Here is a 16,087-nt window from a genome sequence, read left to right as displayed (position 1 = left end):
AGTAGACCATTTATTTGTGGACACAATAGTATCACTTAACAAAGAACTATTTTTATTTAATTTTCAGTGCCATCCATGTTTATTAAATCATAGATTCTTTTCTCCCTAACATGATCTTCCAAAAAAACCCATCTTGGAGGCAATGTCAATAGTAACTACTAACCATAAAACTAACTCAGACTTTATGGAGATATTTGGAAATCAATAGGTTTGTGAAAAAATATTAAAAAATATTGACTATCCATAAAGAATCTAGGTGCTATGGGATAGAAAAAATAACAATGGCATGTTCCTTGACCTAAAGAAATTTATAATCCAATTAGCAGGATAAGAAATAAATAATGACTGAACTGGAAATTGTATACTACTAGTCCTAAAAAGGAATACAATACAATACAATAAAAGATTTATATTCAGTAAGGCATTTATTGTGTATTTTAAATGACTGTCAATGTGTCAAAGGGTCACCATGACCTAAAGTCATCAGTTACAACTTTACAGAGGAGGAGGCCTGTGTTTTGTTGTCACTTACTGAGCATCTATTGTGAATGTTGTCTTTTGAACTCATAGTTTATTAGGAAAAGCAGATGTGTATATATACAATAAAATACTGTAGTATGTGTAGCAAGAAGCATGTTTATAAGGAGAAATTTCCTGGAAACAGGTAAATTCTAATACTTGGCATTTAGAAGGATAAATAATGGTTTTCCAGCTTAAAAAAATAATGGTTTTCTAGCTGGTAAAGGAGAGAAAACTCATTTCAGAGAAATGCAATAGAATAGACAAAGGGCTTAGAAGCATAAAACAACATACCTTTTTACAGAAATTATACTTAGCTCAATATTGATGAGCAGTTAAGTAATAAGAATGAAGAGATAAGCGGCCTGGCAGAGCCCATATTGCAATGGATCTTAAGCCCTCTTAAGAACTTTCAACTTTCTATAGAGTTCAGAGCTTCTAAATCAGTGTTTAACAAAAGGCTTAAGGTCAGTGAGACATGGATGATGTCCTCAGTCCTGGTGCAGCTAAAAGGGATTGAGATGCAGGGAGTCTGATAAATCATAACTTAGATTGAGAGCAATTTATTTTCCTCTATTTGCCCTAAATTTCTTTAAAATATCACAATTTTTATGTGTTCCATGATGAAGATATTAAGAAGAACTGTTATAGATGATGGGAGTCAATGAAAGGCTTTAAGTAGGGGAAAGACTAACAGATTTGCTTTGTAGCAATTTAATTAGGGACTGTATGAATAATGGATTAGAAATAACAAAGCTAGAGACAGGGAGACTACTTAAGTGGCTACTGGAAAATCTAGGTAGAAGATAATTCAATTATGAACTAAGATATGGCAAGAAAATTTAAGGGGTAATTAGGAGGAAGAATTGATAGGATTTGGTAGTATTACAACTTTTCTCAACTCCAAGAGTGTACATGTCATATGTAGAATGCAATGAAATGGTTTGTTCCAATGTTCAAGATCCCCAGTGGCTGTGGGGATTTCTGCAGAGTATTAGAGGAAATATTTATTGTTGACTTCTTCAGGAGGCAGGATTATGAAAAATTTAACATTTGCGGCCTCTTTCTGCCATGTCAATCATTCCTAGCCTGGAACAAAGAGAGACACTGAATTCTAACATTTCTTCTCTACCTCACCTTGGGATCCAGTTTGTCTACCAAGAAGGGTGTTTCTTCCTGCTTCTCCCTAATTTCTACTGGGAAACCCTGCCCTATCATCTGTGTGAGAAGATGTCTGGTTGTCGAGCACTGCTAATGACTCTAGGTAATCCAGGTGAATTTTGGTGTTTAGGATTAGGACTCTAGTCTGCAGATACGAGAACTACATTCTCCAGTTTCTATCAGCAATAAAGCTGCTATTTTGATCTCCCTTCTACTCTATTCTTTTGTGTTGTTCTCATTTGCTTTAGAATTCAGGCAAATAAAAGGAATGCTACCTATTGGGATCTTTTATTTTTTTTAATTTTTTTAAATGTTTATCTTTATTTTTGAGACAGAGAGAGACAGAGCATGAGTGGGATATAGACAGAGAGAGAGGGAGACACAGAATCTGAAGCAGGCTCCAGGCTCTGAGCTATCAGCACAGAGCCCGACACAGGACTCGAACTTGTCAACTGAGAGATCATGACCTGAGCTGAAGTCGGATGCTCAACCAACTGAGCCACCTAGGCGCGCCTGGGCTCTTTTAAATTTCAATATGGTTTTGAGGACAAAAGAAAATGGAACTCAATCAATCAAAATAAGACGCATTATTAGTTTCATGATATTTTCATGGGATAAACTAATTCATTAAGAAACAACTACTTTTAAATATCTGCAAGATATTCAAAATATGTGGCTGGTTTTATCATTAACAAAACAGTTCTTCAATATATTTATAACATGCTTAATGGAATAAAATGATATACTGTGAGACAATTATATGAAATATAATATTTTCACTCAAAGCTTTGTCCATGAAAACCCAAAATAAAACAAAAATTTTATTCAAATTAATTTTCATATTTGTTTTAACAACATTCGTAATGAGCAAAAAAAAAAAGATTTGTAAGAGAAAAAAATACTTTTAAGTGTCATACCTTATTTTTAACTAGGAAATGTATTTTTATATCAAAATTTTATCATACAGCAAAAACAAAAAACAAAGGAAAGGGAAGCATATTTACTCTGGCAAATTGTGCAAAGGTTTTGGCTCTTCTGATTAACATTGTTATCAAGGAGACACCTGGTTATAACTTGCCTCAGCAAGAAGGAGAAATACTGATGGACTGGGAAATAGATATTTTTGATAGAATGTATTCATAGCTCCTGAAATGTCTAAAAGACCTATCTACAGTAAATAAAAAACTAGTTTCCCAGGCTTTTGATTAAGAGAATCATTATCAGAGATAAAGGTCTTTGGACATTCTTTCCCTTTAAAAACAAACTTTCAGAGAGTTTGTAGCAATGTCATCTTGGAATTGAAATTTTCCTTTTGGGAAAGACAATTTAAATCTATTGCTATCCTTTATTTTTTCAGTCATGAATAGTTGAATGAGATATAATTAAAAACAGTGTTAATTCATTTTTTATATGAAAAGCAATTCTTTTTCATTACAAAAGTAGTATACTTGTTTTGATGGTAGGATAAGAATTTCTGATATCAGTAAAATTAAAATAGTTGGTATTCATAATTTTAATCTAAATGACTTGAGGTATAAGTTCTGAATCTGGACAAAATATATTACCTTCATAAAAATAATCTGATAAACTATATTCCCAGTGGCATTATATAAAAAGAGCATATTTATATTTGCTTAAACTTAATAATATTTGTTTTCATTTTTATTTAGGTGTTCAAGGTAATGTCTGAGAAGCATGTACATAAACTGCAAAACAAATTATTTCCTATCTTCCAAAAGTCAACAACCTAAATGAACAAAGAAATCACTCTTCAAGTATTTTTAAATATTTCAAAACTAATTATTGCATGGCTTCTTTTATGATTATATACAGATAGTTATATATATAATTCTCCAGATAAAGTCTTTAACATTTATGTAATCTCTCATGTTTCTTAAATTCTGTTCTACCTATACCCAGGTAGGTATGGTGAATGCATTGTTCCCTTTAGGTATTTACTAAATATCGTTGATAAACTGGATCATTTAAACAATGTTGGCCCTTTAATATGATTTACGTGGGAACAAATAGAGAGGGTGACTTGTATACTTGAGAAAAGATATGAACTCTAATTTGGTTTTCCAGTAATACATTTACAATTCTAAAAAGAAATAGTATGTTTAACAATATTTGATATTATTAGAAAGCATAGGCAGTGTAATCTACATATGACTGAGGATTCTGTCAGAGCACATTGGTTTTATTTACTTTTCAATGGACCACCTCAAATATAAACAATTATTCCTAAATACAATGTAATACACCAAATAATAACAATACCATCCTGATTACAAGCTGACATATTCTCGGTTTTGCTCATGTTTATTATTCTACTTTAATGCTTCCATTTCTCATCAACGTGATATTTTTTAAAGCACATTTTACTTTCTCTTAAATTCTTCCATACGCTATTTTACAGAGATGGATTCATATATCAGATGATAAGGAGTGAAACAGATGGAAAAAGAATGAAGTAATATGAAAATGCAAAAATAGGGGTGCCTGGGTGTCTCAGTCCACTAAGTGTCCCACTTCAGCTCAGGTCATGATCTCAGGTTTCATGAGTTTGAGCCCTTCAGATTCTGTGTCTTCCTCTCTCTGTGCCCCTACCCCACTAGCACTCTGTCTCTCTAAAATCCATGTAAACGTGGACCCACACCATTCAAACCTGTGTTGCTAAAAGGCCAACTGTAAAATATTTTATTTTCTTATAAGTCATGACAAAACAAGCAAAATATAGTCCTTAAGAGCATTTCTGTCTAGGAAATGTTTAATTAGGCACGCAACATGTCAGCAGTTTTATAACATCAGTCCTAAATGAACAAAACATAAAAGGGAATTTTAAGTATGGACAGCACACATAAAAAATGCAACTAAAGCTTATACTAAGCCATCTATTTTAATTTTAGATTGCCAGGCAGCAAAGAATATTCTAATACATGCATGAAAGCAGTAATTTCATGTGTGAAATGTTGATTTACATAAATGAGTCCACAGTGTATTTGCCTTGCACCAGTTAACATTATTAGTATAGGAAAAGAAAAACCTAGCCTATAACAAGTGAGAATATTGTAATTTTAATTGGTGGTTAGTATTTATTTTTAAGTGATATTTACCTCGAGGAGGGTTTCTATTTGAATGTCACAGAAACAAAGAAAATTAGTCAATGCTATTTCAAATTTATAACTTTTAGGAACAGATATATGGGTTTGAAGTTAAGCAAAATTACAGTTAAGCAAGTAGAGAGTAAATATTCCCTAAAAAACATTTAAAAAAAAACCTTGAAATTCAAGACAAAGTGATTCAGTCAATCATACATGGATAATCATGAAAGTGTTTCTAATTGACAATGTTTATTTAAAGCAAATTTCTCACCCATGTTAATTTCTATGATTTTTTCCTTTTTTATCTTTTATCTGATGTTTGATATTCTAGTTTTATTATACAAAAATTTGTACCTTTCTTTAATATCTTATTATGTCACTACTTATTAACACCTATTCATTTATCCTTCATAGTCAAGTGCATATACTACTTGAGTATAATGTTTGAAGGAACAAATACAGGTGGCTGCATGAATATTAAAAGATTATTCTTTTAATATTTTCAGAATGCTAGAATGTCCGATAAAGGTTCAAACACCACAAGTCATGATCTTCATATACACTTGATCTAGGTTGTACACTGGAAGACAGTATACCTTGACCTGAACCAGAAACATAGAAGCAATATTTGTAGAGATGACAAACCAAAAGATACTTCATAAAGGAAAGGAATGTTGCCATTAATGGTAATTTGGGAATTAGCAGAAAAAACTGTTAATACATTCTAAAAGTGGCACAATCAAATCAGACAGACTATGAGGTGTTAAAGGAGGCTATTTACAGGTATACTGCTTATGTAAATAAAATATATACACACATACTTACTTGAGTGTCCTAATATTTCTGTGAAATATATCCATGATTGTCAAAAACTCATCAAATAAAATGGTATAAAAGACATGTATGTACTTACCAAATAGGTCCTTATCTTCAATGATTGCCATCTCAACCTCTTTTCCAGTAACTATTGTGCATGTGAAAGGAACTTGAAGAAGAACACTAATCTCACCAAAGGATTCCTTCTCATTAAGTTTGCCCATACAAACAAGTTTTTGATTTTTTTTCTGTAAAAGATATAGGTAATAGATGTTCAATGAAACCAATTTCACACAATGATAAATACTGTTATCATCAGAAATTCACTGTTCATAAAACACTTTGGTATATGGTATTTAAAATGCAATTTCATTCAAATCAGAGAAAACAGTTATTTACGCATGTAGTTAAACTATATAGAACAGTAGTTAATTGATAGACAACTTCACCATATCTAAGGTAATTGAAAGTACTGTCACTTAGTGATCTATGAATTAATTTTTTAAGTTTGTTTTTAGAAAGAGAGCACAAGTTGGGGGATAAAGGCAAAGGGAGAGAGAAAGAGAGTTTATTTGATATAGGGGTGGATCTCACAAACCTGGGATCATGAACCCAACCAAAATCAAGAGTTGGAAGCTCAACCAACTGAGCCACTCAGGTGCCCCTAATTTTTTAATCCACCAAGATGTCTAGGAAACATTGAGCTCATTCCCTTTTTCAAGGTCCTAGGACAGCATTTTGTAAATAGAGCTTAGCTTTGAATGTTTTGTGAACTACCATTTGTTAGCTCAGCCCCAGCTGCATGGGTGGACTAACAGAGAATAAAAAAATAAGCACAGATGCCAGGACCAGAATTGATAGAATTAATAGCTGAGATGGAATTCCATGCAGACTTTCTTATTTAAATAAGAAAGAAACATGGAAAGGGAGTTTGATCCAGGGAACTAGCAATTTAGGCCCAAATTAGAAACAGTGGAAGAGGGCCTACAGGTTTTCAGTATGCATATCTCTGGAGAAAAAGTTGAAAGTCCAAATTATCTTTTCAGAGAGACCTCAACACCATGGAAACAGGGATGAGTTGATGAGTAGCAAGTTAAAAAAAAAAAAAAAAGAATGTAGCTCTCAGAGTATGACATGACAGGGACTCAGAAGAGGTGAAAGACTTTAATAAGTATCCTGGGGTTAAAAGCAATATCTCACTTGAAGAACTGCCATTTATATAAATGGCAAATCCTCACACTAAATATAACTAATATAGCAAAATTCAACTAAGTTTACATATTAAATTGAACTCCATTGAAGACTACCTGACCAACCAAAAAAAAGATTAGTTCTAACTCTTATCACTCTGCTTTAGTGTTTTGCTTGTTCTAGAACTTCATAAAACTGGAATTATGCAGCCTGCAGTCTTTTGGGTTTGATGTTTTTGCCCAACCTAATGCTTTGAGATTCATCCATATTCTTGTATGCATCATTAGCTTTCTTTATTGAGGTGTAGCATTCCATTGTATGAATATATCACAATGTTTCTATCCATTCAACTGTTAGTGGACATTTAGATTACTTACAGTTTTTGGCTTATGAAGACTTTGTGAGTCTTTTTGTAGATGTATATTTTTATTTCTCTTGAGTAAATATCTAGAGTGGAATTTCTGGGTCATTTGTTAAGTGTATTTTAGCCAATCTGATATGCTTGAAGTGATACCTTGTTGTGGTTTTAATTTACATTTTTCTGAGGAATAAATATGTTAAGCATCTCTTAATGTGCTTCTAGTCATTCCTATGTCTTACAACTCAACTTACAACTTATCTTACATTCCTGTATCTTACAATTCAGTGAAAAGAAACAATAAAAAATAGTAAAAAAATTGAACAGAAATTCCACAGGACAAACTAACAACAACTATGCAATAATTAGGTTGTATTAAATTATCATTAAAGAGAATAAATAAGTTTAAAACTTACCACTTTTTTTGGTTGTAGTTTCATAAGTCCTACAATATTTCTGTAAATATTACAATATCCAGAATTAATATAAGCCACAAAAGAAATTATCTTCCCACTTTCCACTATCACTGAAAATAAAAGAGACAATTCATTATTTTACACTCTTCTCTATAAAAAAATATTTTAGATATGACAATAAAAGATGATTCAGTAACTATTAGTGGAAAATTTCTTAATGGATGGCAGTTTATAGGTAGTACTCAGAAAATGACAAATTTACATCTTTTACTTCTATCTGTAACCTAATACATAAGTAAATATTGACAAAACTTTGGCAGTAAAGGCAACGGTATGCTAGTAAACTATCAGGTGGAGGAGACGAAAGTGTGGGACAAGTCCCAATTTTTAGCATTTACTGATTGTTATTGTGTTAATATTCCTACCATAGCTAATTTTAAATCGCTAGTGGCTTAACAACCAGCTCACAAAATCCTTGAATATTTAACTGTTGCCTCCCTGGAGCCTATGCCTTGATCCAGGCCAGGCATTCTACTAAATATAGCAGTGTTTAAAAGCAGTGGCTTTGAGGCCATAATGGTTTGGTTTAAAACTCTACTCTGCCACTTCTTTTTTTTTTTTTTTTTTTTTTTTTTTTTTAGTGTTTATTTATTTTTTTGAGAGAGACAGAAACAGAGCGTGAGCGGGGGAGAAACAGAAAGAGACAGAGGCACAAAGTCCGAAGCAGCCTCCAGGCTCTGAGCTGTCATGATAGCACAGAGCCAGATGCGGGGCTCAAACACAGATCCTGAGATTATGACCTGAGCCCAAGTTGGACGCTGAACCAATTGAGCCACCCAGGTGCCCTTGCCACTTCTTAAGCGACCTTAGATAAATTATAGAACTTCTCTAAGCTTTAAGCTTTTCATCTTTAAGATAGAAAAATTGGGAGTTGCTGTTCTATACTCGACACATGGTAATTAAGTGTATATAAAGCACTTAACCCTAAATTTTGGCATATAGTATTGCATAACAAATCATTCAATTCTTATTATCATCACTATTTTCTCAAATTTGTGAAGCCACCCTAAGGCCAACATATACTTGAAGGTGAACTGGATAATACCTTTACAAATATCAATGGGTTATAAAGCAATATAAATTAAAAGACATCTGACCTAAGTAATGTTAAGTTATCATAAAATGTAATTTAAATAATAAAATAGACTGGATTTATATGTATTAAAGTTACTATTTCAAATTGAATTTCAGATTTGTTTATTTTAAAACATATCAACATTTTTTCTGAAAATCCCAAACAAAAGTGATAACATAAATATAAAGATATATGTGTATCTTTCTTGTGGTTTTATAAAGTAGACAATTAAAAAGTATTTTCAATTACTCAAAAGCATTCATTTCATAGTGTAAATGAGTATATATCAGCACAAGGAAAAATATTGGTGTTATTGAAAACTAGCTAGAGAATAGCATAGCTCTTTAAAAATTATGGCTAAAAAAGAACAAGGTGACAATTGGTAAACATAATTTACCATAAGCAAAAAAAATTAATGCCAGTTTACAATGGAAAATACTTTACTATAAATCAAGTAGCGTTTCAATTATTTTGCTGACATGTTTATGAGAATATGTTATCTCCCTTTACTCATATAATATTCAGAGCTCAAAATTTATAATTAAAAAATTAAAAGGTTATTCTACTGTCACCAATCATTTATTTTGCTTAAATAAAAATTTATGGTAACACTTCTGCTGTCTTATACTGTGTTTCTTACAGCCAAACATTGATATTATAAATTTAAGATATAAAAGTAAAGTATGTTTGTAGAATTATTTGTAAATTGCATAGACAAGAAGAAATTTTCTCACAGATTCTATTCTGAAAAGCAAAGAGTACTTTATACCAAAAGGCTATATGATAATAGAGGAAAGGTTATATGATACTAGAGCCTATCACATAACTGTTTTACTTCTTTTAGTCAATCAGTAGGACATAAAGGGAGGCATGGAGGGTGCCTGGGTGGCTAAGGTTGGCCAAGGGCGCCTGGGTGGCCTTGGTTAAGCATCCAACTTTGGCTCAGGAATGGAATTGTGGCCACAGAGAGCACTATGGAATCCATTTAGGACTGACTTATTTTGTCTTGAGTACAGTTTTCATTTTCCAAAGTGATTTTACCACCCTGTTCAGTTACATCTTTGGATTGTAAATGGATCAAGGAATTCAGTATTGCAAATCGAGGGATTAATGACCCTGTTACTATGTTTGTTTGTTTTTTTCATTTTCTTTGTGTTGACTTTTTAAAAATATATGAAAAATCTAGCTTGTTTTATTGGCTTTTGGTAAGGTACTGTTTTTTTTTTTTTTACTATCTTGTCCAGTACTTGAAAGAAGGAACTATTTATAATTCCCACTGTATATTTATAGTAAGAACATATTGTATTCTAAAAATATTTTAAATTAAAAGTTCTTAACCATCCTCAGTTTATATAAAACAAAATGACACTAAAATTAAAATAAAATTTTTGAGAGAGAGAAAGAGAGAGAGAGACAGGCATGAGCAGGGGAGGGGCAAAGAGAGGGGAAGACACAGAATCTGAAGCAGGCTCCAGGCTCTGAGCTGTCAGCACAGAGCCTGATGCGGTGGTTCAAACTCTTCAACCTTAACATCATGACCTGAGCTGAGGTTGGACACTTAACCAATTGAGCCACTCAGGCACCCCCTGAGTGAGGCACACCAAAAATTTTAATCTAGAAAAAATATCTGGAGCCTGTTTATATTCTATGTCTCCCTCTCTCTCTGCCCCTTCACCCCCTCTCTGTCTGTCTCTCACTCTCAAAAATACATAAACCTAAAAAGAAAAGAAAATTTAAGAAAATAAAAATAAAGGGAGGCATGGAGCCTCCTGGCAATTGTTATAAGAAAAGGATAAAGTTAAACAGACACTAAAGAAGCCCATTATTTTAAACTTCCAGAGCTGCACTACTGCAAATCTTTTCTTGAAAGTCAAGCCCTGTATAGATCATAGAGAAGCATATATAGTATCAAAGAAGATAAAGACCATGGAAATTGTTCATCGTTGAAGGCAAGGCAACAATGGAAAAGCTGAACCACTACAGCAAAATCTATGAGGCAGTCTCATTCCATAGAGGGGGATATTTGCTACCTGCGTAATGTGTATGGTCTTTATAATAATCATAGCAAATGTTTATCTTAATGAAGACAATCTAGAAAAACCATTTTCATCTAGGTAAGAGTCTGAATTTAATAACATTACAAAAATTTGTATCACCACTTAAGTAAGAAATTTTAAATACAACTATTTTGACTAGAAAAAGAATCATGCAAATTACCTGTAAAGACTTAACTATCCCTCCCCACCCCCATTATGTTTCCTAATTTTATTATTTGGCCTTGGATCCTGCTTCCCATTACAAAGAACTTATGTCAGTGAGGTCAAGATTAATGTTCTTATCTCTATACCCTTTCCTCTTGGGTTACATAGAAAATGACAAACAACATAGAAATATCCAGGGGCACCTGGGTGGCTCAGTCGGTTAAGTGTCTGACTTTGGCTCAGGTCATGATCTCATGATTCTGAGTTTGAGCCCCACGTTGGGCTCTGTGCTGACAGCTCAGAGACTGGAGCCTGCTTTGGATTCTGTGTCTCCCTCTTTCTCTGTCCTTCCCCCACTCACACTGTCTCTCTCTGTCTCCCAAAAAAGGAATATATGTTAAAAAATTTTAAAAAAAGAAAAAAGAAATATCCAAAGGATTATAACACAATTTTAAGTGAAAAGATCTAGTCATGAATTACATAGATGACATTTTATTATTATATAAAGGTTATATTCATTGATGTTCAGGAATTAAAGTTGATTTCTATTTAAAAATTATATTTTGAAGCTCCTCATCAAAAACTCAGGCACATATTCTAAAACTGGAAATCACTAGAACATTATGAAAAATCAAATTTGATATTACTTAAGGTAAATAAGATAGAAAAAAAAAGCAGAAGGATTCACAGAAACTAAGTATTAGGCATTGTTCTTTTTATTTCTGTTGTTTATTACATGCTAGGGACTAGTTATAAGTCCAATAAAACTATTTTTTTTCCAATTGTCACATCAGAAGTCATGAGAAGAATAATTCCTTCCTGGCTATTGGTATTTTTTTCTGAACAGCATTTCATTTCAAAACTAACACTGTTCTGTGCAGTTATTGTTTCATAGTTCATTGATCTCTCTCCTTATTTTATTATTTTTCAAATTTTATTTGGGCTTGCTTTCTTTTTCCTAAACCTTTGGTGTCAAATGCCTAGGTCATCCACTTTTCTTTTTTCTTGATTTCTGATGTATTCAATATCACACATTTTTTTTATCTACTGATTTAACTATGTTTGACATGTTTTAAAGTAAAGTGATTTTGTTATTATATGGTTGACAGTTTTTCTTAATAGCCTTTAATCAGTGGGGTACAATAAGATATAACTTTCCAAACAATTAGGACTGTACTTTTGTTGTCCTTTTAAAAACAATTCTAGGGGCGCCTGGGTGGCGCAGTCGGTTAAGCATCCGACTTCAGCCAGGTCACGATCTCGCGGTCCGTGAGTTCGAGCCCCGTGTCAGGCTCTGGGCTGATGGCTCAGAGCCTGGAGCCTGTTTCCGATTCTGTGTCTCCCTCTCTCTCTGCCCCTCCCCCGTTCATGCTCTGTCTCTCTCTGTCCCAAAAATAAATAAACGTTGAAAAAAAAATAAAAAATAAATAAAATAAAAACAATTCTAAGGTTTGTTTACCTTGCCCTTGACTCTATGTGAACACTATGTATAATGTATTTTTGTAAATATTTCTTACGTCTTATATGCGGCAGGGGGCACAGCTCTTGGATATGGAATTTTACATATATCTAATGGCGTGAATTCTTTTTTTTTTTTTTTAATTTTTTTTTTTCAACGTTTATTTTATTTTTGGGACAGAGAGAGACAGAGCATGAATGGGGGAGGGGCAGAGAGAGAGGGAGACACAGAATCAGAAACAGGCTCCAGGCTCTGAGCCATCAGCCCAGAGCCCGACGCGAACTCACGGACCGCGAGATCGTGACCTGGCTGAAGTCGGACGCCTAACCGACTGCGCCACCCAGGCGCCCCTGGCGTGAATTCTTTATTTGTAACGTTCAGTTTCTAGTTGTCCCTAATTTTAATCTATTCGGTCTACCAGTTCCTGAGAAGACTGTATATAAAGAGTTAACTTCAATGATTATGGCACTTGTTTCTTGCTATAAACATATCAGTTATTTATTTATATACTTTGAGGCTTTTTGATGTATTCATGTTCCTAAAGGTCACACTTCTCACTCTCATTGTTACTAATATATTATGCCTTATTTACCACAATATTTTCATTGAATTCTATCTCATATGTTAAGATTTTTCCATCAGCTTAGCACACATAGTTTAAAATAAATTTTTCATGTCATTTAAATTATTCTGTGGTATGATTTCCTTTTTAAATTACTTCTTCTTTTATACTTTCAATATTTTCTAGTGAACTTTCCACTTCATTATGTGTAGATAAACATTATTTTTAAGACCCCATGGTGTAGAGGTACCATAATTTAGAGAAATGCAATAATTTTTTTATAAATTTAAGCTTTTAAATGGTTCCAAGTTTTGCTAGTTAAAAATATGCTACAATAAATTTCCTTTATGAACATTTACAGGTAGGTGAAAAATTTTCTATAAATTAAAATTTTTAGCTAACAAACACATGAAAAGATGCTCAACATCAGTCATCATCAGGGAGATATAAATTAAAACCACAATGAGATACCACCTCACATCAGTCATACTGGCTAAAATTAACGACACAGGAAACAACAAGTGTTGGTGAGGATGTGGAGAAAGGGGAACCCTCTCACACTGCTGGTAGGAATGCAAACTGTTGTAGCCACTCTGGAAAACAATATGGAGGTTCCTTAAAAAGTTAAAAATAGAACTACCCTACAACCCAGCAATTGTGCTAATCAGTATTTATATACCCAAAGGATACAAAAATATGGATTCAGGGGTGCCTGGTTGACTCAGTCAGTTGAGCATCCGACTTTGGCTCAGGTCATTATCTCTTGGTTTGTGAGTTCAAGTCCCGTGTCGGCCTCTGTGCTGACAGCTCAGAGCCTGGAGCCTGCTTCAGATTCTGTGCCCCCCTCTGTCTCCACCCCACCCCTGCTTGTGCTCTGTCTCTGTCTTTCAAAAATGAATAAGCATTAAAAAAATTTCAAAAATATGGATTCAAAGGGGCACATGCACCCTCATGTTTATAGCAGCCTTATCAACAATAGCCAAATTATAGGAAAAGCCCAAATGTCTATCTACTGATGAATGGATAAGGAAGTTATCTATATGATAGACTACTACCCAGCCATAAAAAAGAATGAAATCTTGCCATGTGCAATGTTGTGGATGGAGCTAGAGTGTGTTATGCTAAGTGAAATGTCAGCCAGAGAGATTAAAAATACCATATGATTTCACTCATACATGGAGTTTAAGAAACAAAACAGATGAACATTGGAAGGGAAAAAAGAAGGAGAGGCAGAGAGGAGCCAAGATGACAGAACAGCATGGAAGTTTTTTGTGGGTCTCGCGTCCATGAAATACAGCCAGACCAACACTAAACCATCTTACAAACCTAGAAAACTGAATGGAGGATTAACACAATAATCTGCACAACCTGAACCACAGAATTCAGCAGGTACATGGCGTGGAGAGTTGAACTTGGGGAGAGAGAAGCCAGTGGTGGGCAAGGAGCTGCTTTTGCAGGCAGAGAGAAGATGGAGACTGGGGGGTGGGGGGAGAATATGGAAAAAGCACCCCTCTCCAAACATAGCTGGAGAGAAAGTGAAAAATTGGAAACAGCCACAGGGACTAAACTAAAAAGGGAGAAAGGAGAAAGGAGAGGGTTTAAATTCTATTAAGACTGTAAACAAGGGGAGAGCAAATGCTGCAACTCCGCAGCTCCATACCTGGTGGTGCTCTGGTGGGAAGGGTGAATCCCCAGGAACAGAGTGGGGTCCGGGAGGTTATCAGGCCACATGGGGAAAAGCAGTTCCACTGCTGGAAGGACATTTGGTAGAGGCTGTTGAAGCCACCTGGTCCCAGCAGACTCCAGAAAACGCCACATTCGCTGGTACTGGGACAAGGTGGCAAGGTACAGGGTGAAGCCTGGTGCCAGATGTGTGTTGTGATTTTCCATAATCCCTGAAAAGCTGCTGCTACACTGTCTTGCAAACTTTTTCTGGGGTGGCTGGCACCTGGCCACAGTCTTAGGGCAGCAGCAGGGTCCCGCAAGTGTTCCTGGGTACAGCTGGCATTTGGCCATTGCTTGCTGAGACCCTCTGCAGAGGGGCGGAATGGATCAAAGCCGCAGTCTTTTAGAAGTAAGGGGACGGGGAAAACAGCCGCATCCGAGGCAAAACTCAGGAGAGAGGTAGTGCCTGGGGCTTGGTCACAGACAGTGAAGAAGCAGGGAGGACACGAAAGCTGAAGACAGAGGACGGGTGCGCGATTGCTGATCAGGGAGAACAGAGTTACAATACTAGAGACTGGGTAGCTGTGTGATGCCATTTTCATCGCACCCATGCATGCACATATACACCTATGGGCACCCCAACAATCCACCCCAGTAGGCTACCAGTGCCATCTAGTGGAGAACGGAGCCATTACACTGAGCCTTGCCCAACTGGGCCAACCTTGCTCTTTAAGAACACAAGTCTCACCGCCTACTTTGTTTATGGACTATAAAGCACTTCATAGTCTGACTTCTACAGGAAAACAGAATAGTTTCAGTACTATTTCAATCTGTACGTAGGTCCATCTATTCAATTTTATTTCTTTCTTTTTCTCTTTTACACTACTTTTCTTTTTTGTGAATACAGAAAGAGAAAAAACTCATTTTTTACTTTCAATTTTTATAAAAAATATTTTTCTTTAATTTTTTTACTGTATTTTTTACTTTTGTGAAAATTTTTCAAATTCTATCTTACTTCCATCATTTTATTTTAGTCTACTTCAGTGTATTCACCTTTTCATATTTTCAAACGATTTCCTTTTCTTCTTTGTTCGTTTTCTTTTTTCTCTTTTTCGTTTCTTTTATTTTTCTTGAATGCAGAAAGAGAAAAACTTAACTTTTACTTTCAATTTCTATTAAAAATATTTTTCTTTATTTTTTTACTATATTTTTTGCTTTTATGTAAATTTTTTCAAATTCTATTTTACTTCCATCATTTTATTTTAGTCTACTACAGTGTATTCACTTTTTCAAATTTTCAAATGATTTCTTCTTTTTCTTTTCTCTTTTTTCATTTCTTTTCTTTTTCTTGAATACAGAAAGAGAAAAATTCATTTTTATTTTTAATTTTTATTACAAATATGTTTCCTTAATTTTTCTTTTTTATTTTATTTTTTTTAATTTTAATTTTTCTACCTCATTAATTCCTTTTCTCCCTTCAAAATAGCAAAACAAAGGAAT

General features: G+C 34.1%; 1 protein-coding gene across 2 annotated transcripts in view; it reads right to left on the bottom strand.

Annotated features, from left to right (window-relative positions):
* CNBD1 (cyclic nucleotide binding domain containing 1) overlaps positions 1-16,087 on the bottom strand; it is a 430,168-nt gene that overhangs the window by 54,008 nt on the left and 360,073 nt on the right. For both annotated transcript variants that reach the window (XM_040493922.1, XM_040493921.1), the window contains exons 9-10: positions 7,566-7,675; positions 5,698-5,848 (exon numbers count right to left, since the gene is read on the bottom strand). In XM_040493922.1, the coding sequence (XP_040349856.1) occupies positions 5,698-5,848; positions 7,566-7,675 (261 nt within the window). The remainder of the gene's footprint in view (positions 1-5,697; positions 5,849-7,565; positions 7,676-16,087) is intronic.

The sequence above is a fragment of the Herpailurus yagouaroundi genome, unplaced genomic scaffold (assembly GCF_014898765.1).
Source record: "Herpailurus yagouaroundi ecotype Mexico unplaced genomic scaffold, PumYag 186, whole genome shotgun sequence".
Lineage (NCBI taxonomy): Eukaryota > Metazoa > Chordata > Mammalia > Carnivora > Felidae > Herpailurus > Herpailurus yagouaroundi.
This window is presented reverse-complemented; position numbering and strand designations above follow the sequence as displayed.